This window comes from Canis lupus, chromosome 4 (assembly GCF_048164855.1).
Source record: "Canis lupus baileyi chromosome 4, mCanLup2.hap1, whole genome shotgun sequence".
Lineage (NCBI taxonomy): Eukaryota > Metazoa > Chordata > Mammalia > Carnivora > Canidae > Canis > Canis lupus.
The window spans coordinates 65,159,870-65,184,757 of record NC_132841.1 but is presented as its reverse complement, the minus strand read 5'-3'; the positions used below and the strand labels follow the sequence as shown (position 1 = coordinate 65,184,757).

The window sequence follows — 24,888 nt, the reverse complement described above, 5'->3', positions numbered from 1 at the left end:
TTATGAATTAAAAATGCTAAATACATATCAGAGAAACAGAAATAATACTTCTCTGTATGTGCCTTATTGAGGATGTAGCTTTTGACTTATTCTCAAAGACTGGGAAGATTTTGAATGTACACAGCAGACAAGGGAAGGGATAGGATTATAACTGACCAGGTTCCCCTATCCCACTTATGCTAGGAAGTCCCATGCCTGCTACTTAGCACCCTCATCTAACTTTATGGTGAGATTCTTTGTTCAATGTTTACAACCAGTGATTTTTTTTTTTTTTTTTGAGAGAGAGAGTACGCATGCATGAATGAGGGAGCAGAGGGAGAAGGAGAGAATCTTAAGCAGGCTTCACGCCCAGCATGGAGCCTGACTCAGGACCCCGAGATCATGACATGAGCCAAAATCAAAAGTCGGACACTCAACTGACTGAACCACTCAGGTGCCCCAACAACCACATGATTATTAAATCATTTGTTTTCTCATGTTGAGAGGATGAGGAACTGCTACACAGCTATTCTTTCTGTATAGAGCAGTGGTTCTCAACTGGGTATATTTTTGCCTCCCCAAATGACATGTGAGTGGCAATATGTGGAGAGGTGCTCCATTGTCACAAGTTGGGAAGAGCTACTCAAATCTAACCAAGGATGCTACTAACCATCCTCCAGTGTCCCCGAATAGTCCTACTGCACCCAGAACAAAGAATTATCCAGCTCAAAAGAACACTATTTCTGCTATCGAGAAACCAAGGTGAAAAAAGTTGTTTGCAGCTACTGCCATTTATATCACTATGGAGGATCTCGCTTTCATTTCTTTCTCTTACTCACTATGAATGTTAGCATTCACTTTTTTTCCCCACTCTGTGCTTCACCAGTTTTCTCATGAGGTATGATGATGATGCCAGTCTGCCTCTGAGAAACATCAACACATTTGAGCCTCCTTGGAGTCATTCTAGGGTCTTGTCTGCTACAAAGTGTCTGAGCAGCCAAATATAAGGAACTCACTATTCTTTTTCTTTTAAAACTAAAAAGTCCAGTTATTTTCTCCCTTCCCAAACCACTAACCCTTTTTCTCAATCTCATGGACCAGGTACCTGGCCCCGGAGTCGGAGAGGTCTTAACACTGACCTTTTGCCTGGCTGGCTCTAGGCAGCATGTCCACCTTTCCTGACCTTAACTAGTCCCCCTAAATTTCACTCCATACCTTTATCTGAATATCTTTTCTTTCGGTGACTGCTTTGTTTAACTCCATGTCTCACTAGAACCTTCCCATGCCAGCTGCTCACATTTCAACAAGGTAAATAAAATTTGTCACTGGGGAGAGCCTACCTCAACATTACGAGGATGGTCAAGAAAACTGCCTGCTGATGTTTTGATTTTAACCTCTTTGGTTAAACCATAACACACTGTATAAGACACCAGAAAACATAACATGCAGAAGGAAAGAATGAAAAATAAAAGTTACAATAAAGAAATGCTTTAATTGCTGTAACACAAACAATTTCAAATTCTGACAGTGGGAAACTTAGTTCAATGATTAAAAAAAAAAAAAAAAAGACCATTATCAAAAGATAAGTTTTAAAAGCCAGTGATATCAGTAAGGGAAAAAAAAAAACCCTTTTATTCTTAGTGAACTATGCTTTCACTAATATATTTTTTATCTCCGCAAATGCGATTTTTAAAACAAACACATTTAACAATAAGGAAGACAATTAAAATAGTTTTGTTTTCACTGTTACTGAAACTTTTTACATGATTTCAAAATTAATGTAAAAGATACATTTTCAAGGAAAGATAAAGATCTTTCCTTTAAAAGAGATATAATTGTTTTAATAATGCTGTTGAAAGAAATGACTAAGCATTAAGAAAGACAGCATATATAATGATTAAGAGCATGCCCCCTGGTGCCAGACTGCCTGGATTCAAAACCAAACTCCTACCTATCACCTGGGACCTTGGTCAGTTCACTTACTTTCTTTGAACCTCCTTTTCCTCATCTGCAAATTGCAAATAGTAATAGTAACCACTGCACAGGGTTGTTATGAGCACTAAATTAAGTTATATTTAGAAATATATACACATCCTGTGTATATATTTCTAAAGTCAATCCCATTTGTTTGTAAGTAAATAATTAGCAACACTTTAAAAACATAAAATAACTAAACAACCAGGCTTCCGTGAATCAAAGGTCATGTTTCCAATTCTCCCTCTGTTTCCCCAGTCTCTAGCTTCTCTGGTAAGTAAGCTGCTAAGAGGTGGGCCAATGTCATCATGCTGGTCTAAAATGTGCAAGTAATTTATTATATTTGAATCTCTCTACAAGAAACATTTTATCTCCAATTTCTTAAAGGGCCTGAGGGAAAGAGAAAATGGTAAAGACAACGTAGAAATGTAGGTGCAATTCAAAGTAAACAATAATATGACAATATGAAAACATTCCATTCATAAAGTAGGTTAAAAATCCTAGTGATAGCAGTAAGAAGAAAGCCTATGGTTCCTCATAAGGATAGATGTATCTAAAAAAATAAAAAAAATAAAAAAAAAAAGGATAGATGTATCTTCAGATTGGACTTCCATATTTCAATAAAGGCAGTTCTTAAGACAAACTTTTTGATGAAAAGGCAACCAGAACAACAACCTACATGAAAATGCAACCATTCACAGCTCAGAAATCCAGTCTTTCAAAATTAATGTCAAATCTTTTCTTTTGTCAAATAAAAAGAAATCCAGATTTATATAACGAGATTTTATTCAAAAACTCTATTGGAATAAGGAAGATGCTCCAAAATTCAGATCTGTCTGATAGCATCTCAAAATCAAACAGAACATGCTTTCCTTTTATAGAGAGGGGTTGGCAGGCTAGCAGGAACTTTTGAGAGGAAATGGGACAAATGAGTGGTGGGGAGCAGGAAGCATGATCAGGCCATGATGAGGCATTAGTGGTTGCTCATACTTGGGATAAATGAGAGTGCAGGGGCCTGGGAGGATGAAAAGCCTGACTAATGTTTGATCAAGCTAAGGCAGACAACTGTGAATACTTGGTCTCTTCATAACAGCAAGAATACTGGTTTTAGTAGTAGTACTACAATAAAAGAGTAGTTAGGATTTAAACCCTCCAAACAGGTTAAGTAAGTAAATAACTAGCCTGATACCAAGCAAAAAAGTCACTTCTTTGTCTCTTCCTGGACACTTAACCCGTTTCCCCCCAGGGTCGTTACTAGGTAAGTAAGGGGTGTGCTGCTGCAAACATCTACCTGGATAGTCAAAGGATTTGCAAACTTATGTTCTCATATGGATGTCTCTTAAAGAAATTTAATCTGACAGAGGAAATTGATAACTAGAACATGCAAAAAGCAAATAAATAAATACCGTAAGGGTGTTACAATTGGGGTTTGGGTTTTTTTTAAGATTTATTTATTTATTTATTTATTTGACAGAGAAAAGCAGGTGAGCAGCAGGGAGGAGCAGAGAGAAAAGGAGAAGAAGACTCCCTGCTAAGCAGGGAGCCCGAAGCAGGGCTCAAAGCAGGGCTCAATCGCAGGACTCCGGGATCACTACCTGAGTCAAAAGCAGATGCTTAACCGAATGAGCCACCCAGGTGCCCATTAATTACTTTTTACAATCAAGAATAAACTCCAAGTGTTGGAATAGAGACTGAGAACAAACAGTTGTACAAAGTCATAAAAAAATGTTAAGTCTTCCAGTGGGTACACGAATTCCTCCTTCAAAGTAGAGAGATTTGAATGGATGCACCAGCAAGAAATGATGAAAACTGAAGAGGAGCTGCCAATCGAAATGAACCCTCCCATCTTCTTAGGCTCCCCCTTCTAAAGAGTCCTTCTCAGGCTTCCCACATCTGACCAGCCGACCCCTCCCTGCATGCAGAGCACACTGTCCTCATTGCTATAGACTCCCACATACTATGTTCTAATTATATGAGGTACTGGTGTGTTTCTCCCAGTACCCAGACCATGAGCAAGGATTAATATTTCATGAGGCAAAACACAATGGCTTAATTAAAAATCAAAACTTTTGGGGGCATTGTATTATCTGAAAGGTGAAACACATTTACCAGTCAGTGATATGTTAAGAGTCTCCAAGGAAGGGTTAAAATGTTTTGTCGTCGTTTCTTCTCGGATGGGTAAATTTGTAAAAGGTGACACTGTAAGAAAAAGAAAATGTTATCAAGATGAAAGGACTACAAGCTAGTTTGTAACAGCTAAAATGCCATATAGTATACTATTAATGAAAAATAATGTTTTCAGGAAGCTCCGATGAACTAGATCTCATATTTCACAGATATTTAGAAATACACTGGGCTAATAAATGTGATCACATTTCCAACTTTTTCTATGTTCTTTTTTTTTTTACTGAGAAAACCCTACTGATTTACATCAAATGGCTTAAAAAAAAAAACATTGTCTTATCCTACCATTTGTAGTTTCTTTATAAAACATAAATGAAGACAGTGAAGAATTAAATAAGAATGTCAGAAAGAAGACAGACATTAGGAGACAGAAGGACGATGAATGAACAGACACAAAGAGACCATAATGAAGGACATAAAAATAGGACAAAGAAGACAAAATGGATGCACAGTGAGTTTCTGCTGTTTGTTCTCCAGCTTCGGTGACAGACCAGGCAAACCTCCATCAAACTGACTTTTGGTTCTCCTTTGTCACTTCTCTCATCTTTTGAAAACTCTTATTTTTTTTTAATTTTATGTATTTATTCACGAGAGACACACACAGAGAGAGAGAGGCAGAGACAGCGGCAGAGGGAGAAGCAGACTCCATGCAGGGAGCCCACTGCAGGACTTGATTCCAGGACTTTGGGATCACCGCCTGAGACAAAAGCAGATGCTTAACTGAATGAGCCACCCAGGTACCCATTAATTACTTTTTACAATCAAGAATGAACTCCCAAGTGTTGGAATAGAAACTGAGAGCAAGCAGTTGTACAAAGTCATAAAAAAATGTTCAACAAAAAAAAAGGCAATGCAAACATAACTTTGGTATCCGATGGGTGATGGGGGAAGCATATCTTTCATTTATATGAGAAAGAGAGAAACAGTTCTTAGACTCAAGGACAGTTAAAGACTGGAAAAATAACTGGATAAATCATGTTATTGACTCAGATGAGTTTACAATATTTTATATTCTAATTATACCTTTAACACTGCTACTAAAAGAGACAACTATTTTACTCATGCTTTACTTATGTTTCCATAGCACTGTCATTGACTCATTTGATAGCATCTTTAATTTCCCTGCGTAAGGGTCTTCCAGTGGGTACACAAATTCTCCCTTCAATGCAGAGAGATTTGAATGGATGCACCAGCAAGAAATGATGAAAATTGAAGAGGAGCTGCCAGTCGAAATGAACCCTGCCATCTTCTTAGGCTCCCCCTTCTGAAGAGTCCTTCTCAGGCTTCCCACATCTGACCAGCCGACCCCTCCCTGCATGCAGAACACACTGTCCTCATTGCAGTAGACACCCACATACTACGTCCTAATTATATGAGGTACTGGTGTGTTTCTCCCAGTACCCAGACCATGAGCAAGGATTAATATTTCATGAGGCAAACACAATGGCTAATGAAAAATCAAAACTTTTGGGGGCATTGTATTATTTGAAAGGTGAAACACATTTACCAGTCAATGATATGTTAGGAGTCTCCAAGGAAGAGTTAAAATGTTTTGTCGTCGTTTCTTCTCGGATGGGTAAACTTGTAAAAGGTGACACTGTAAGAAAAAGAAAATGTTATCAAGATGAAAGGACTACAAGCTAGTTTGTAACAGCTAAAATGCCATATAGTATACTATTAATGAAAAATAATGTTTTCAGGAAGCTCCGATGAACTAGATCTTATACATTCACAGATATTTAGAAATATACTGGGCTAATATATGTGACCACATTTCCAACTTTTTCTATGTTCTTTTTTTTTTAACTGAGAAAACCCTACTGATTTATATCAAATGGCTTAAAAAAACATTTATTGTCTTATCCTACCATTTGTAGTTTCTTTATAAAACATAAATGAAGACAGTGAAGAATTAAATAAGAATGTCAGAAAGAAGACAGACATGAGGAGACAGAAGGAAGATGAATGAACAAAGAGAGACCACAATGAAGGACGTAAAAAGAGGACAGAAAAGACAAAATGGATACACAGTAAGTTTCTGCTGTTTATTCTCCAGCTTCAGTTACAGACCAGGCAACCCACCATTAAATTGACTTTTGGTTCTCCTCTGTCACTTCTCTCATCTTTTGAAAATTCTTATTTTTTTAAGATTTTATTTATTTATTCATGAGAGACACAGAGAGAGAGAGAGGCAGACACTGGAGAGGGAGAAGCAGGCTCCACGCAGGGAGCCCACTGTAGGACTTGATTCCAGGACTTTGGGATCACTGCCTGAGACAAAAGCAGATGCTTAACTGAATGAGCCACCCAGATGTCCATTAATTACTTTTTACAATCAAGAATGAACTCCAAGTGTTGGAATAGAAACTGAGAGCAAGCAGTTGTACAAAGTCATAAAAAAATGTTCAACAAAAAAAAAAGACAATGCAAACATAACTTTGGTATCCGATGGGTGATGGGGGAAGCATATCTTTCATTTATATGAGAAAGAGAGAAACAGTTCTTAGACTCAAGGACAGTTAAAGACTGGAAAAATAACTGGATAAATCATGTTATTGACTCAGATGAGTTTACAATATTTTATATTCTAATTATACCTTTAACACTGTTACTAAAAGAGACAACTATTTTACTCATGCTTTACTTATGTTTCCATAGCACTGTCATTGACTCATTTGATAGCATCTTTAATTTCCCTGCATAAGGGTCTTCCAGTGGGTACACGAATTCCCCCTTCAATGCAGAGAGATTTGAATGGATGCACCAGCAAGAAATGATGAAAATTGAAGAGGAGCTGCCAGTCGAAATGAACCCTGCCATCTTCTTAGGCTCCCCCTTCTGAAGAGTCCTTCTCAGGCTTCCCACATCTGACCAGCCGACCCCTCCCTGCATGCAGAACACACTGTCCTCATTGCAGTAGACACCCACATACTACGTCCTAATTATATGAGGTACTGGTGTGTTTCTCCCAGTACCCAGACCATGAGCAAGGATTAATATTTCATGAGGCAAACACAATGGCTAATGAAAAATCAAAACTTTTGGGGGCATTGTATTATTTGAAAGGTGAAACACATTTACCAGTCAATGATATGTTAGGAGTCTCCAAGGAAGAGTTAAAATGTTTTGTCGTCGTTTCTTCTCGGATGGGTAAACTTGTAAAAGGTGACACTGTAAGAAAAAGAAAATGTTATCAAGATGAAAGGACTACAAGCTAGTTTGTAACAGCTAAAATGCCATATAGTATACTATTAATGAAAAATAATGTTTTCAGGAAGCTCCGATGAACTAGATCTTATACATTCACAGATATTTAGAAATATACTGGGCTAATAAATGTGACCACATTTCCAACTTTTTCTATGTTCTTTTTTTTTAACTGAGAAAACCCTACTGATTTACATCAAATGGCTTAAAAAACATTTATTGTCTTATCCTACCATTTGTAGTTTCTTTATAAAACATAAATGAAGACAGTGAAGAATTAAATAAGAATGTCAGAAAGAAGACAGACATGAGGAGACAGAAGGAAGATGAATGAACAAAGAGAGACAGAGAGACCATAATGAAGGACATAAAAAGAGGACAAAGAAGACAAAATGGATGCACAGTGAGTTTCTGCTGTTTGTTCTCCAGCTTCAGTGACAGACCACGCAACCCTCCATCAAACTGACTTTTGGTTCTCCTCTGTCACTTCTCTCATCTTTTGAAAATTCTTATTTTTTTTAAGATTTTATTTATTTATTCATGAGAGACACACACACAGAGAGAGGCAGAGACAGCATCAGAGGGAGAAGCAGGCTCCATGCAGGGAGCCCAATGCAGGACTTGATCCCAGGACCCCAGGATCATGCCTGAGCAGAAGGCAGACAACCTCTGAGCCACCCAGGCGTCTCGAAAACCCTTACTGAAGAAAAAGGTAAAAAGGTGTCCACTTCTCATCTTACTCTCCTCAAAACTTCCTTTTTTTTTTTGTTTTTTTTGGTTTTTTTTTGTTTTTTTTTTTTTTGTACACTGGCTACTATAGAGCACACAGAACTTACCTCCCATAAAAACTACCCCAACTCTATCAAATAAGTCAGAAAAGAAGAAAAGGCTTCTGACTGTAGTCTTGGCTGCATTCTTATGAACTTTTCATTCAATTTATATTAAACCTGAGCCTTTTTTATTTCACTTTCTTAATACTCTGCTCAGAAACTTATTCCTAGTGCAAGATTAGATTTCCAGTTCTTTCTTATGTGTTTGAAAAGTATCATCAGTTAGTGATCACCTAAGCACAGCTTTTACAATACTGCCTAATAAAAAAATATACCTAGCTGAACCTCACTCTGCAATAAGCTGTATTCCAAAGGCTTGACCACTTCGAAGGCAACTCTGGAAGGTGGAGTTCACTTTCTCATAAAATAATTCTTTAATGAATTGATTATGTAAATCATACCACCCTCTGACAATGATTACATAGGAAATAATGCCCTGAGCTTCTCACTGGGCAATCAAGAATACAAAACATTTCTTCCACTGACATCTAATATTCATTCTTTCATATGCTTTGTGTCTCTCTGTCTCTCCATCTCTCTGTCTCTCTCTCTCTCTCACACACACACACATACACACATACACGTACACACAGCCAAAAAGGCACCTATCAATACTCTTTTTCTGATGGAAAAAAAAAAAAAACAAAACCTGTTTTTCCATTCTTGGCCACAGCTCACTCAGAGGTTGTATTTAAGAGGAAATATCTCAGGAAGATGAAAGCAGATGCTATTGGCTTTTGAATAGGAAGCCAGGAGGGTGTGGATGGGAAGGAATGAGCTGTTCTATATCTTCCGCTCTGTGACACTTGCAAAACATAAACTTTGATATCTTTGCTCCTTGCTAGGGACTTCCCTTTTCTTGGCCTCGCCTACTGCCGAGCTGAATATAATTGTGACACTCCATCCCTAAAACAAGCCCATAATCATCTGAGATGGTCCAATATCATTTATTAGTAGTATTATTAATAGTATTCAGACTATCAACAGCAATAAGAAAGTGACATAACCTGAAATAAGTATTTTATTCTTTCTTCTTATTTCATTTAAATAAGTGACTATGTAGAGCACTGGTACATGCTTGATGCTGGTAAGGAGTATGAAGCTGCATAAACTTGGTCCCAACAGGGCCACATGGATCATAATTATATCAATTGAGGCCCACAATTTGTAATTGAGAATCATTAAAATCGCAGAGTCCATTCATAGTATTGACTATATAACTAACCCATGTATTTTCCAAGCTGGCAGTGAGCTGCAGAGCCTGATTTACATCTGGTGCTGGAAGAGAGGTGGAGATAATGCCATCTAAATGAGCTCGGAGGCTGAGGTTATTTTGCCATTTCTCAATATCAGGATTGGATAGAAGAGCCTACTTGTGTTAGCACAAGAGAAGAGGTGTCTAGACTTGGCTTGAGCAAATCTAAGCTTACAGAGCTGAAGGGATAGGAGGGAAAAGAAAAGACAAGCTTCAAGAATTGGGAAGTTTGGGTAGTTCCAGAATATAGTAGCTGTTATGATCACTTCCCACTACCAGTCCAGATATTAAAAATACAGACATCCATAAACCAGCCACCTCTATACCCTAACTTCATATCCCCTCTAAAGCATTCATCTTGATCAGGCTCCAGATTCCATTGAACAAGTCCCATTGCAAAAGAACATGTGTAACTCTTGTGATTTTTTTTATTTATTTTTATTTTTTTGCCTTGAAAAAAGTTCCTGTAAGAGGCAATGTACACAGAAGTCTTGAGTGGAAAAAGGGCCATTTACAGAAGGTGTTAGAATAGTAAAAGTGAGAAGTTCTTTGTTTAGCCAAGGTATTTTTTTAATCAAAAAACTGAAAATGGGGATCCCTGGGTGGCGCAGCGGTTTAGCGCCTGCCTTTGGCCCAGGGCGCGATCCTGGAGACCCGGGATCGAATCCCACATCGGGCTCCCGGTGCATGGAGCCTGCTTCTCCCTCTGCCTATGCCTCTGCCTCTCTCTCTCTCTCTCTCTGTGACTATTATAAATAAATAAAAATTAAAAAAAAAACTGAAAGTGTAGACCTTTTTGCCTTCAATAGGAGGACAACTGGCAGGAGGCTGATGCAGCTGAGATTTGTGTTTAAAGGAAACTGGCAGGAGAATCAGGCAGATGTGGTTTGAATACTTCCCCGAAAGGAATAGGCTAAGTCACAAAAAGAAACACAAAATGGAGAGGCAGGAATTTGGTAGCTTAATCCAGATTCTGCCTCTGACTTGTTACCCGGGGTTTCATTTCATGGAGAAAAAAAGGAGGATCAAAAAAGTCTAATATTGAGTAGTGGTGCCAAGATCATAGCAAACATTCCTCAAGTTATCACGCTCACCCCTTTCTTAATCATTGCGGGAAACTTTCCACTAGGCATTCTTTTACAGTTTGTGGCAAAAATGCCACATAAAAGAGTAACATCTAATAGTTTTTCTAAAGATGAAAGATTTCTCTCCTTCTGTGGGGGCAATGGGTCAGGAGGGTGTTGCATCAAAGAGATGAATAACAACCTAATTTTCACCTATTATTAGTTCATGTGAGATAGCAAAATGGTCTCTACTTAAATATCTTTCACATATTACATTTTAAAACAGACATTGTTAGATGGGTTTATAATTTATCCTATTAATATTTTTAAAAGAAATAAACATGCTATAATTTATACATAAAATTTATTTATGTAGCATTTTCACATCTTAAATTCTGATGCTCCATTACAACTGAAATAAACAGAATTTAAAAAAGAGGATAGGTAACACTAAAACACTGCATTGGGTCTTGTGCTTTTCTCTAAATCAGAAAATAAGTTCAACCATACCTCTGGTTAATAATAAGCATTTTCTCTAAATCCTCCCAAATCTCTTTATTATATTTTACAATCTTGGAAGAGTCTGGACTTCATTTAGAGAAAGCTATAAGTAAAAGCTATTATTAGGATAAATATTATCTTTTTTCTCTCCTCCATTAATGTATTGATTGTTATCAATGTTTATAATTAACATTATCTTTAATAAATCTTAATTTTAGCATTCTGATACACAGCATTATAAATGTACAGCACAATTACAAAAACACTATAACCTAAAAATGGATAATATATACTATTTACAAAAGAAAGGTCTGGAATTCAGAATATATTTCCTCATGGAAGCAATGCTATATATAACCATGAGATCCTATGCCAAATTGTTAAAGCCATGACATGGCTAAACTATAGCATTAAAATATTTACTTACCAATATATTTAATAAACAGTGCTTTTAGAGTTCTACTTCTGGAATCTAGAAATACAGTATTCCTATCCCCTGTCTGTAATGGCAGTAGCAGAAAGATGGGGAGAATAAGGTTATATTGATTCCCAGACACTATAATCCACAGAGAATTTGTCACGAAAAGGTTTGGCAAGAAAATAAATTCCTGATGGGGACATTTATAAGTTATATTTTCTAAGTCAGGGACAGATTAAAACAAACAAACAAACTGGAAGCTCATATTTTTTCTACATAGAATGAGAACCATTGGGCAAAAAGGCCATATTTAGGAGCACCCGGGTGGCTCAGTTGGTTACCCATCCAACTCTTGATCTCAGCTCAGGTCATGATCTCAGGGTTATAAGATGGAGCCCCATTCTGGGCTCCACGATGGGCATGGAGTCCACTTAAAATCTCCCTCTGCCCTCTCCCTCTGCTCCTCCTCACTCCACTTGCACACAGGCATACACTCTGTCTCTTAAACAAAAAAAGCCATTTTTAGACTAACATCAAAGAAAAGAAAGAAAGAAAGAAAGAAGAAAGACAGACAATTGTGGAACAATTAAAAAGCTTAAAAACAAGAACAATGTGCACTTTTACAAAGCCTTGTAAAACTTGGTCCTATTGAAATATAAACAAATTGATCTTTTCTTTTGAATAGAATTACTGCAATAAAATATATTTCTAAGGGCAGTATAAAAACTCTTGTTTCAAACCACTTCAAAATAGTCACTAAGTCTTTTCTCTGTTCAGTGGTTCTCAGCTGGGGCTGACTTTTGCCCCCCACAGGACATTTTGCAAAGTCCGGAGACATTTGGATGCCACACCTTGGAGGAGGTTACTACTTGTATGGAATAGGTTACAACAGTTTCCTAGAACTGCAGTAACAAAGTACCACAAATGTGGCTGCTTCAAACAACAGTTTATCCTCTTGTGGTTCTGGAGGCTGGAAGCCTGAAATCAAAGTGCAGGGCTTTGCCCCCTCTGAAGGCTCCCAGTAAGTATCTCTCCTTGCCTCTTCCTAGCTCTTGGTGGTTGCCAGCACAGCAGTCCTTTGCATTCTTTGGCATATAGCTGCAGCACTCCAGTCTTTCAGATGATTTAGGGGAAGAATTCTTTATTCTGTACTTGAAAGTCTTTTGTTTGAGATTTTTTGAAAAGAAGCAAAAAGCAATGGCTCCATCTTTACATGATCATCTTCCCTCTAGATGTGTCTGTCTCTACATCCAAATCTCCCTCTCGTTTCTTTCATGGAGATCACAGTCATTGGATTAAGGGTCTATCCTAATCTTGCATGACCTCTTTTTAACTTGATTCCATCCTCAACGACTGTACTGTCAAATAAGGTCACATTCAAGGGTACCAACAGTCAGGACCCAAACATAACATTTTGGAGACAGAACTCACCCACTGCATAGGAGAGGCCAGAGATTCTGCTAAGCATTCTTCAATGACAGCCCCTCATGACAGAGTTCTCCAGCCCCACATGTCAATAATGCCAGGGTTGAAAAACCCTGATTTCAAAGCAGGTATATCCTCAACTCTGATTCTTCAGTGTGATGATTTTCAATAATCTTCAAATGGCCCTGTGGCTCTAAGGTCGTGTTCTATATACTTTAAGTGTAGATATTTTATTTTTTTTTATTTTTATTTTTTAAAGATTTTATTTATTTATTCACGAGAGACAGAGAGAGAGAGAGAGGCAGAGATACAGGCAGAGGGAGAAGCAGGCTCTATGCAGGGAGCCTGATGTGGGACTCGATCTCGGAACTCCAGGATCACACCCCGGGCCAAAGGCAGATGCTCAACTGCTGAGCCACCCAGGTGCCCCTAAGTGTAGATATTTTAAAGCAAGGACATTTCTTGCCACCCTATTTTGCCAGCCACACCCTCCTGCCAGGGACCTATTCTGAGGACCTTTTACAGAGAGGCACTAAGTGCTGCATGGAGTTTTGAAATGCAAACCAGAAAACCTGTTACGGCTGTTAGCTAGCTCCAGACTTTTGGCTACATCATGAAAGCACTTTGGGTTTCAAGATCAATCAAATGGGAGTTCTAAATTCCCTTTCAGGATCTCAGAAGTATGTCATTATAAGGCTATAAAAAAAAGATTCTATCTTGGGAGTAGAGATACATTACTAATAATATAACCACAACTTTAAAAATTGCAGGAAAATGTTATTTTCAATAAAAGAATAACACCATTTTCAAAGATCACATTATTTCTACACAGACAATATATTATTTGAGATATTTTATTATGTGTGAACAGTTACTATGTTTTATTAGGATTAGTGGGGTTACTTTTAATAAAATGTTGTGAAGGGTTTTTTTTTCTCTTCTTTTTAAGATTTTATTTTCAGTAACCTCTACATCCAACGTGGGGCTGGAATTCACAACCCTGAGATCAAGAGTCGCATGCTCCATTGATTAAGCCAGCCAGGTTTTTCTCTTCTACGTCACTGTGTGTGTCCCAAGTTGTTTATTTCTATGGTTCACATTATATTGTGAAATATGGGAGGCCAGTAATACAAAAGCAATTTCAAAAGAGTACAATCCAGGACAAACAGCTTCCACGCTTAATCTGTTTGAGGACAAATACTCCTTTGGAAAATGGTACTTAAATAAATTTTTTTTTTGTACTTAAATAAAATTGATGACAGTTTCTCAACTCTCATTATGGCTTAATGTCTATGTTAATTAAAGTTTTCTCAGAAAGAGTTGAAATTATTTTTGCTTCTTTTCAAAAGATCTTAAACAAAAGAGTTTCAAGTACAGAATAAAGAATTTGTCCCCTGAACCACCTGAGAATAAGCTGCTGACCTGATGACTCATTCCCCTTCTAAAACATGAGTGTACATTCCCAGAAAGGACCTACCCCCACCCCCAAACACACACTTCGTCCCGACATCACCATTAAAGTTGGGAAATTAACATTTACAGATTACCATCTCATCCCACACCTCATCGAAGTTTCAAGAGAAGTCATTAAGATGTACTTTTCAGCCAAAGACTGCAGTTCAGAATCACATGTTACCCTCAGCTGCCATGTCCCCTCTGTTCTCCCTCACTCTGTTTCAGCTTTAGTAATTCTTGACTTTTAAGACCAGTATAGTTCCAGTATGGTCATGTTGTAATATAGTTAGATATGGAGTAGACCTTTGGCAAATATATTACAGAGGTAATATTGTGTTCTTCTCATTGCATCTTATCAGATGGCCCCTAATTTTTATTCTTCTCTTCATTAATGGTTTTTACTTTGATCATCTGTTTAAACTGGTATTTCCCAGACTTATCCAGAATGAAGTTGTTCTTTTTCCCTTTTCCTTAATACTACTTTATGAATTTTGTAGGAAATTACTTTAAAACTATGTAATATTTTGTGCCTCATCAAACTTCCATTTGATTCATTTAATTGCTTTATATCAGTATGTACTCATGAATACCTGTAATATTCAATGGCCATTATTCAGTGGATACTAATGGAGACAAGTCCATTAGTAGTATTATTTATACTGATGTTCTGTTTGTCCCAGATCTGTCCAGCGGGAGCTCTTTGGCTCTTGTATACTTTTGACATGGCACATCATTCTTTGAGCACTTCACTGCTCTCTGGCACAAGAGGTTCAGGGCTTGTCTTATATTTTCTCCTCCCTATCATAAAATCAGCCATTTCTCCAAGAAATCCTAGTTACCATTAATAAAGAATGGTATACAGAATCAAGATCTGACTCATCATCACTATTGGGAAATCGTTGCTCCACCCCAGTGGATGTGTATGTATATCCATACACACACATATACACACACACGTGAAGGGTATAATATACATACATATATAAATATGGGACATATATATGCATTATACATATATTTACACATATACACATTTATAGCTATGCATCTGTTTAAATAGAAAGAGACACGAAAGATAATGACAGATCTGAAGTCATGAATTCATGCTGTCAATTGCAATCCAAACACCACAAGGTTCATGCTAGTTTTACCCCTTTCTTTATTTTCTTCTTCTCTAGAGAAAAACCTGGATCCTGTTATTGTTGCTGGCTTTACTTGTTTGCTCAGCCAGTGCCACTCTTGGCCCCAAAGAAATGTCTTACTCATCCACTCTGGCTCCAAAATCCTCCACTGCTTGGTCTTCTGCATGCTTTACTTACATCCCCTGATAAGGATCAGACACCACAATGTTGGGCTGCCCCTGTGTAAAAGTGCCTGTCACTCTGCTCAGTTCTGAGGCCCAGATGTAGGCCATCCCTCTGCAAGAGGGCCCACCTCACTGTGCTCAGGCTCTAATACTCCACATGAGGCCACTCCCCTACCTGGAAGCCATCCTGACCTGGGACCCTCTGGCTTCCTTCACAAAGGAGGTTGCCTCCCTACATTCCCCAACCTAATGACTATAGGACCCATTCCCAGAAGGAAGAGAAGGAGATGGGGATAAGCAGTGGGAACAAAAGAACTAGAACAGGAAGAGCCAGTTGAAACTAATGCTTCATAAATTTTTTCATAATTTTAAATGTGATGATAAATTAGGGTCACAATTTCGGTGCATCAAATACAACTCCATTAAAGATAAGGTTATAATTAATCTCTTCCTTTAAACAGTTTAAATGACTCGAAACTGCTAAAACACTGCTGAAGTTTTCTACTTAGACATAGACTAACACAATGTCAGGAGCATGTAGGTGCTTGAATAATATTTATTCTCATAAATATTTATTGCTAGGCAATTGCTGTGTGTGTATGTAGGATGGGAAGTGTCTCTAGAAAGTGGTTGATCAAGAAAGTGTATAAGCAATGTCCTCCAGAAGCTAAAAATAATCTTTCCAAGTGACTCCCCTGCAAACACATTTATCAAAAGATAAACATCAGCCATTCCCTCAATTTGTTCTATATCAGAGTAATAATAACGATGTTTAAATATTCCCACTTATCTAATATCTGCTTTTATAAAGTTATTTTACCTTTCTTAATTGAAACAGCTTAAAAGAATTAAGGGGAGTCCTTGTGCCTAACTTTATTCTAGAATTCCAAATATGGTAGCACGCCCTTCACCCAAATCAAGCATTTATATCCACACACTGTACTCTGTCAGTGGTTCCAAACTTTCATAGACATATCCAGTTATCTCAGAGAGAGAACTGAGTATTGTGTTTAAGAAAACAGGCATTGGAGGGAGTACCTAGCTGGCTCAGTGGATAGAGCAAGCAACCTTTGATCTCATGGTCATGAGTTCAAACCCCATGTTGGGCTCAGAGTTTACCTAAAAATTTTTTTTCTTTTATTCATTTATGATAGTCACAGAGAGAGAGAGAGAGAGAGAGGCAGAGAGAGAAGCAGGATCCATGCACCGGGAGCCCGACGTGGGATTCGATCCCGGATCTCCAGGATCACGCCCTGGGCCAAAGGCAGGCGCCAAACCGCTGCGCCACCCAGGGATCCCTAAAAATTTTTTAAAAATAAAGAAAGCAGGTGCTGAAGTCAGACTAAACAAATAAATTTATAAATTCCAAGATCCTCATCCAAAAGTCAGAGACAGGGATCCCTGGGTGGTGCAGCGGTTTAGTGCCTGCCTTTGGCCCAGGGCGTGATCCTGGAGACCCAGGATCAAATCCCACGTCGGGCTCCCGGTGCATGGAGCCTGCTTCTCCCTCTGCCTATGTCTCTGCCTCTCTCTCTCTCTCTATGACTATCATAAAAAAAAAAAAATTATACTCTTTAAAAAACAAAAGTCAGAGACAGTAAATGCTAACCCATAGGGTTGTATTCTGCACAGTGCAATGCCTGGCACATAGTTGTTAAATAACAAATACGATAAATTATAACCATTTTTTATTATTAAAATTTGGCCCAAAGTCTTAGGCTTATAGAACCTATTTCCAAGTAGTTCAAAGCACCTAGAAACAAAACAGCCATAAACTTCATAACAGTCTTCAGCAAAGAGGAAACTGATCTCACAGAGATCTGTACAGAGTCTATAAAAATGAGATAAGATTACCCCACAATTTTTAATTCTGCCTTAAAATGAGATGCTAACTTCATGCCTTTCATACAGCACATCATTCTACAATTTTAACTTAAGGGGAGCTAAAAGGCCAAGAGTGACCCTACACATACACAGACACTTGCTATACCTACATACATCATCCCATTTATTTGCAACTTTGTTCACTTATTCCACTTTCATTTGGTTCCTGCTTTTTTTTTTCTCTTTAGAAGTCTGCTTTGAATGTCAATTTAAACGTGACTCGCTGCTACCAACAGTATAAATATTTGCCCAATAGGGCACTCTCTAGGCCATTATAATTTTAAAGCAGTGGTTTTCAACCTGCTTGGGATCACATGATTAAAAATCGCATGGGAGCTTTTAAAATACCTAATGTCCAGACTAAATCTCAGGCCAGCTGAATCAAAAATTTTGAGGGCAGTAACCAGCTACCAATTTTTTTAAAACTCCAGATAATCCTAAGAGAGCCAAGTGGAGAACGACAGTTCTAGAACTCAACCAGAATGCAGTGGTCCTCAGAGCTGCAAGAGTCTTAAGTGAAAAAGGAGTGAATTTAGGAATAGCTCCAGGGGTAAAAAGTCCTTGACTAGTCTTTGTAAGTAGTATGAACGAAAAAGAGGGGACACGGCTAGGATGTGGAGCAGGGAAATTTAGTAACTGAAGCAACCCAAAATATTTTGTTCAAGTTGTTAATGGGGCCTTTTAAAGGACATTATGAAAATCAAGTAATCTTATCCTTTGATTATATTTCCATTTCATGTCACAAAAACTCTACATGCTGCAAGCTCATAAAAGTGAATTCCTACGAAAGTTTGAAAATCTTGTCTAGAATAATGTCTTAATTTTAATTGCTGATAGCCACTATTTGTCGACTTGATTGGCAGGCAACTGCCCTAATTAGCTGCTAACACGTTGAACATTTTTACACAAAAACCTGTGCTAGGGCAGCCCGGGGTGGCTCAGCGGTTTAGCCCCAGCTCGTGAGCCTGGAGACCCGGGATCGAGTCCCACATCCGGCTCCCTGCGTGGCGCCTGCTTCTCCCTCTGCTTGTGTCTCTGCCTCTGTGTGTGTGTGTGTGTGTGTGTGTGTGTGTGTGTGTCTCATAAATAAATAAATAAAATCTTAAAAAAAAAACCTGCATTAGAAAGTAGGTTGGCTGAAATACTGTCTACACAAAAAGTAATTCTAAACAAGCGAAGCTAAAGCGGCAAATTCGGTGTTGGTTTTGGCAACACTCCGCACGAAGATCCCTCTTTGAAAGTGCCTTAAACAATTAAAACAATAACCACAAACACGTCACTTTCAAAGCCCGTGGGGTAAGAGAGGCCGCACGGGGCCCGCTCTCCGGAGCTGCCGGCTCGGGTGGCCGCCGGGCCGGGCTGTAGGCTGCGGTTGTGTCGTTATTTCCACTCAGGTCTCGAAAACATCCTCGAAGCCAACCCGCCTGCCGGACGGGGACGGGGACCGGGGGTTGGGGGCGATCTTTAAGTCCACTGCGGGTTCAAGAGAGCGGAGCTGGTGCGGGGGAGCGTGGCTTTCAGATATCCTGCCCCTTGGGCGGAACGCGGCCCCACCTTGCTCCCGCCCGCATCCTCGCCGGGGCGCCCAGACGCTGCGCTCCCAGCCCCGCGCTCTGCTCGCGGCGCGCGCCGGGTTGCAGGGTCCAGCGCCGGAGCCCGGGAGCCCCGGAGCCCCGCCCGCGCCCCTGCCCGCGCCCCGCCCCGCCCCGGGGCCTTCGCACCTGAGGTCTCGCCGTCCGCCCGGCCCGCGCGCCCCGCGGCGAGGAGCCCCAGCAGGAGCAGCGGCAGCGCCCGCAGGCCGGGCAGGGCGCGCATGGCGCTGTCGGGTCCCCGCGGTCCTCGCGCCCCGCCGTCGGTGGCCCGAGCCTCTGCGCACAGTCGCCGGTGGCCCCGCGGCGCCCGCTGCCAGCGCCGGGGGCGGGACGCGCGGCCGCGGGCGGGTGGGAGGGGCCCGGCCGCCTGCCCTCCCCGCCCCGAGAGACGCGGTCCCGGGGCCGCGCCGGGCTCCCACCCACGGGCGCGCGCGGCTGTGCCGGGCCCCGCCGCGCCCCCGCCGCGCCCCCGCCGCGCCCCTCCTGCTCCGCGCCCCCGCCGCGCCCCTCCTGCTCCGCGCCGCGCTCCGGGCCCGCGGCCGTGCGCTCCCGCCCGCCCAGCCGAGGCCGGGGCAGCCCCTCCCCGCGCCGGCTCCGAACGCCCCCGGGCACGCGTGTCCCAGGCTCGCCCGCAGCTCGCCGCGCGCAGGGCTCCCTGCCGTGCTTTGAGGGGCCCGCGGGCAGGAGGGGACCTCCTCCCCCTCCCCGTCCCCCTCCCCCTGCCCCTCCCCCTCCCCGTCCCCCTCCCCCTGCCCCTCCCCCTCCCCAGGCCCCGGCCCTTGCCTGGGGCTCTAAGGAGACGCGGGCGGCGCCGCGGGAAGGTGCCCTCGGGCCGCACACGCCTGCCCTCCAGCCTCTGAAGGGTCACCGGCTCTTTCTAGATTGAGGTCTCCGAATCCCAAGGGCCCACAGTATCTGTTTTTCTTTTCCTTTTGTTTGCTTAGCCCTACAGCGGTTAAGGAGCCACCTAGAGGTCAAGAAACACAAAGGACCCAAAGGAGACCCTGCGGGAGCGGCACGAGCCTGCCGACCTCCTTCCAACTCCGAGGCTGCTGAAGACAATGCTGGCTCCGGGCCGCAGGGCCCTGCCTTGGAGCTTGCGGGGCTCCCGACCGCAGAGAACACAGAAATCTTTATGTTCTAACGTAAAAGAGCAGTAAGATCTGATGTTTCTCCACGGTGTGATAACACATTGATTTTTTTTTTGAAAGCATTTCTAAGTTTCGTTCCCTTTTCCTTTGTTTTTTTAAGGTGCCAGGTTTGATATTCACAAATTCATTATACATCACTGCCAGAAAGAAAAAAAAAAATTGAAAGAAAATGTCAGGCACAGATTTTGAAAGCTGACATGCTAAGCAAGAGCTATCTATGCTCACTTCCCTGAGGAAAGGTTAATTTTTAATTGGTCGTTATTACTAAAATATGCCTGTTTCTGGTTTAATGTTACACAGGCAAAATTTCAGAGGAGTGTGGATTATTTAAATCGGTGTGAAGAGAATATGAGTAATACAATTCAGTGAGCATATTAATATCTGATTAATATTAAATATCTGCCAACTGTCAGGCACTGGGTTCAAAACATACACACACTAATGGAGAGTTTATCTATGAACTACAAACCTCAGGAAAGCCTCTTCTTAGTATAAAATTATGGTTATGATGATTAACCCTTTCTGAACAAAACTTTGTAATATTAATTTTACATCATGACTCTTCGGACTTCGATCAGACTTGTAAACCCAAATTGCCTGATCCACGGTTGCTAAATCACACCCCTATCTTGCTGCACTGCATCCTATCTCAGGATTAACTATAATCATTTGTCCATACCTCTGGAGTTTTAACCGTGAGCACTTCTCACTGTTCAAACAAGCTGAAGACTGACCTTCCCCAGTTGGTCCTATAATCTCAAATTCACTATACTTCAAATGAGCTGACATCATTTAAAGAAAAATCGTCTTCTCCATTGACTCAATGTGTTCACGAGTAGCGAAAAGTGACTTGCCCAAGCTGAGGCTAATTCCCATGGTCAGTTGCGTTGTTAGAGCAAAATAAATTGAGAAAGAAATTTAATTCTTGGTTTGCTAAGCATTTGGAATATCTTTTCCCCATTGCTGTTTTATTTTTAGATATTTAATATTTTTGGCCTTATCCCAACTTCATTTTTTCAAGTGTTCTATATTCTTTAAAACCAGCTTATATTTTACACCTTACTTGTATGGCTCTTCCTAACCTGTCTGGTTCAAACTGACCCTTAGTTGCACAATGAATTAAATATGGCCACAGATATTTTGACACTGTCCTCATCAGGAGATGTGTTGAGGGGGAAAGAAGGTCCTATGGTTTCTCTGTTCAAGCTGGGTGGTCTCTGTGACTTCTCTGAATGTGAATTTTGCAAAAGTAACATTTTGTGAATTTCCGGATCCAAACCACAAGAGAATTCACTTCCTTCCTCCTTGTTCTTACAAGACAGCTGCCAGGAAAGAAGTATGACTACCTTGAGATCAACATGCTGTGAGAAGCTCAAACCACATATAAAGGGACAGGAACAGTGAGATGCTATGTGGGGTGGCCAAAAAGCAGGAAGGGGCTAGATTTGTGAGTCTCTTCTCAGAGCCTCAAACGAGGTCAGCCCCCAGCTCAGAAACACGCAATGGTCCCAGCTGATACTCACCAGAGGAGAATTGCCCAGCTGAATCCTGCCTGAACCCCTGGCCCACACATTTGGGTTTAAGCCACTAAATTTTCAGGTAACTCGTGTCACCCAAATAAATTATCCAAACATTCTCCTCTGAACTCATATTGTCCCTAGGATTAATTTGACAATTAATAATTGATAGCTTAGTGACTTGATCTTCATTGTTGGCTTCAAGTTACACTGAAATATTTTATTAGTATTCAGCTCATTATGTGATTGTATCTTCTTTCCCAACTCCATTATAACTCTTATCAGTACCTTAAAATAGTTCCATAAGTCTTTGGACCTCCTATAGTATCTTAAAAAAAAAAAAAAAAAAGTATTTCTAGCATGCTCTGTTTTTTTACCCTTTAGAGAATCAGTTAGGAATTATATTTTTTCTTTTTTTTCCCTAAAATTTGCATATGTAGAATAATGCTACAAAGGATTTTTTTTTTTTCTTTTAGGATATATGCTGTTGCTGAGTGAAAAGTGTGTGACAGTGTCCTAGAAAGCTGTGAAGATGATAATGGGGATATAGGTTACCTCTTAGGGAAGGCAATATATAATTTTAAAAAATTATTATTGAAGAAAACATTATATCAAACAGCAAAATATGAGAGGGCCTGTTTCCCTATATCAACGTCAACAAATCAAAATTTCTGTCTTTGTCAATCTCATAGTTGACAAAAAGCACGCATTTACAGTTTAATTTATATTTGTTTTATTGTAAGTTGGGGTGAGCATTTTTTACATATGGAAAATGTCATGTATAGATGCTGCAAACAACAAAATCCAGTCTGGCTTGTTTAAGCAGAAAAATAAGCACTTCAAGGTTATTAGGTACTACTTGAGATGGTTGAAAAAACAGACCCAAGCATAAACTTTCAAGAGCACCAGAATTCATATAGTGAACTCACTAAATATAGATACCACTGAGGCCTCCCCTATCAAACATGAGACACCCAGGGGCTCAATGCCCTGCATCCACCACTGCTTCCATCCCTGAGGTCACCTATGTGTCAGCAACTGGCCCTTGCAATCCCTGCTGCCAACTTCACCACCCAAAAGAGAGTGCTACTCTGCTGCTCTGCTCCTCTGTCCTCTCCACATCAGTCTCCCTCACCTGGGGAATGTCCAAGGCTAGAGCACACAGCTGACTGCTAGCATCAAAAGAGGCTGAGTGTTTGAGTTCTGATCTCCATGGGAGAAGGCAGGATTCATAATGTGAAAATCTTCCCAAATATAGAAAGTTTTTCAAAATATGACAAGAAGCCTTGAATATCCACTCCCGTCCTCCCCACTCCGACAGACAACCTTTCTTTATACTTATTATTTGAAACAAAAGCAGATGCTCCCCAGTTTAATAATACTCTGTACTCCTTTCAAATGTAGATACCCCATTCAACCCAGAAAGAGGCCTGGCTCATTAGAAGGGGAAGTTGGATCCCTGGCTTGTACAGATGCACATTCTAAGGCTCTGGGACAGGAACTAGTAGTATGTTCATTTAACATATGTTTTTGCAAAATTTGCTAAAGTAAACATTTTAACTGGAATTATTTAATATGACCATTTATTTCTACTCCAACTGCTCTTGCATCTCACTTTCCCACATGTCAGATGGCATGCTGTGAATGTTTTTGAGATCCTGTTAAGAGGAAGTTGAGTTAAGGATACATTTCACAGGGATTTATTATAATATAGTTTTGTGTTTAGCAGTCCCTTTGGCATAGAGACAAGTTATTGCTAGCCACCCAGTTAGAAATGGCTTAAAAGTATACAGACTTTTTGCTGTGTGACTCAACTAGCACTGTGACTGAATCAACTCTCTGGGCATCCCAACATAAAGGTGAAGAATCAAAGACCAGATCCTGATACTCTATTGTCAGTTGGCGCGAGAAGTAGATTGATGGGAAAAGAAAAGGATTCCATTGCCAGAACAAAGGTATAATGGACTGAATTGTATCCAGCCCCTGCCCCATACCAAATTCTTATGTTGAAGCTCTATCCTTCAGTAGCTTAGATTATGACTGTATTTGGAGATAAGCCTTTAAAGAGATGATTAAGGTTAAATGAGGTCATATGGGTAGGCCCAGAATCTAATATGACTAATCCTTATAATAAGAAGAAAAGGGGCACCTGGATGTCTCAGTTGGCTAAGAGTTCAACTCTTGATCTCAGCCTGGTCTTAATCTCAGGGTCATGAGTTCAAGCTCCGTGTTGGGCTCCACTCTGGGCATAGAGACTACATTAAAAAAAAAAAAAAAAAAAAGAGGAAGAGACACCAAAGGAAGAGTGCACACACACATCTACACATGCATACACACACGCACACACAGAAAAGGTCATGTGAGGACACAAAGAGAGGGCAGCCATCTGAAGGCCAAGGAGAGAGGTCAGGAGAATCCAAACTTGCTTCCATCATTTGTCACTATTTAGTTTTTGGTAATAATTTTTCCCAGTATGCCTTTTGTCTTGGAACATTATCACTAAAAATTATCTGTTATATAATCAAATTAACCAGTCCTTTCAAAAAATGACTTTTGTTTTTGTCTACCTAGAGAAGCCTTCATTGCTTCAAGAAAAAAATAAAGGCATCTTATATATTTTTTTGCTTTCTCTTTTTTACGTTTGAAATTTATGTTAATATAAATTAACATTAACATGTTATGTTACTCTCTAGAAATGTAAAATTATTATGTAAATTAGTGGTAATAATTATGAATTATCTTCCTGTCATTTTCAGCCGTCTTTTATTTTAGAATTTTATATCATTTCTGATTTTTGAAATAAGCTAACCAGTCATTTAAATTGTTTATTATTTGCTTAATATTCCTGTTTCTCATATTTCAAGCTACCTCAAAGAAGTGACAATGTTTAGTTAGGATTATAGGGAGGAGTGGCTAACCAAACACATGAATAAGAAGGAAAATTAAATAATCTGAATATGCCAAATAAGCTGAATATATGCCTAATGGGAGTAAAGAATTTATTTATTTTTAAATTTTTATTTATTTATGATAGTCACACAGAGAGAGAGAGAGGCAGAGACATAGGCAGAGGGAGAAGCAGGCTCCATGCACCAGGAGCCTGACATGGGATTCGATCCCGGGTCTCCAGGATTGCTCCCTGGGCC

The 24,888-nt window shown here is 40.1% G+C and overlaps 1 protein-coding gene across 1 annotated transcript in view; it reads right to left on the bottom strand.

The window, feature by feature from the left end:
- Positions 1–19,349, bottom strand: part of EMB (embigin) — a 48,813-nt gene extending 29,464 nt beyond the window's left edge. Inside the window, exons 1-4 of the mRNA XM_072824663.1 lie at positions 19,204–19,349; positions 7,219–7,308; positions 5,645–5,734; positions 4,063–4,152 (exon numbers count right to left, since the gene is read on the bottom strand). Coding sequence (XP_072680764.1) covers positions 4,063–4,152; positions 5,645–5,734; positions 7,219–7,308; positions 19,204–19,297 — 364 coding nt within the window. The 5' untranslated portion in view covers positions 19,298–19,349. The remainder of the gene's footprint in view (positions 1–4,062; positions 4,153–5,644; positions 5,735–7,218; positions 7,309–19,203) is intronic.
- Between the last annotated feature and the right edge of the window lie 5,539 nt (positions 19,350–24,888).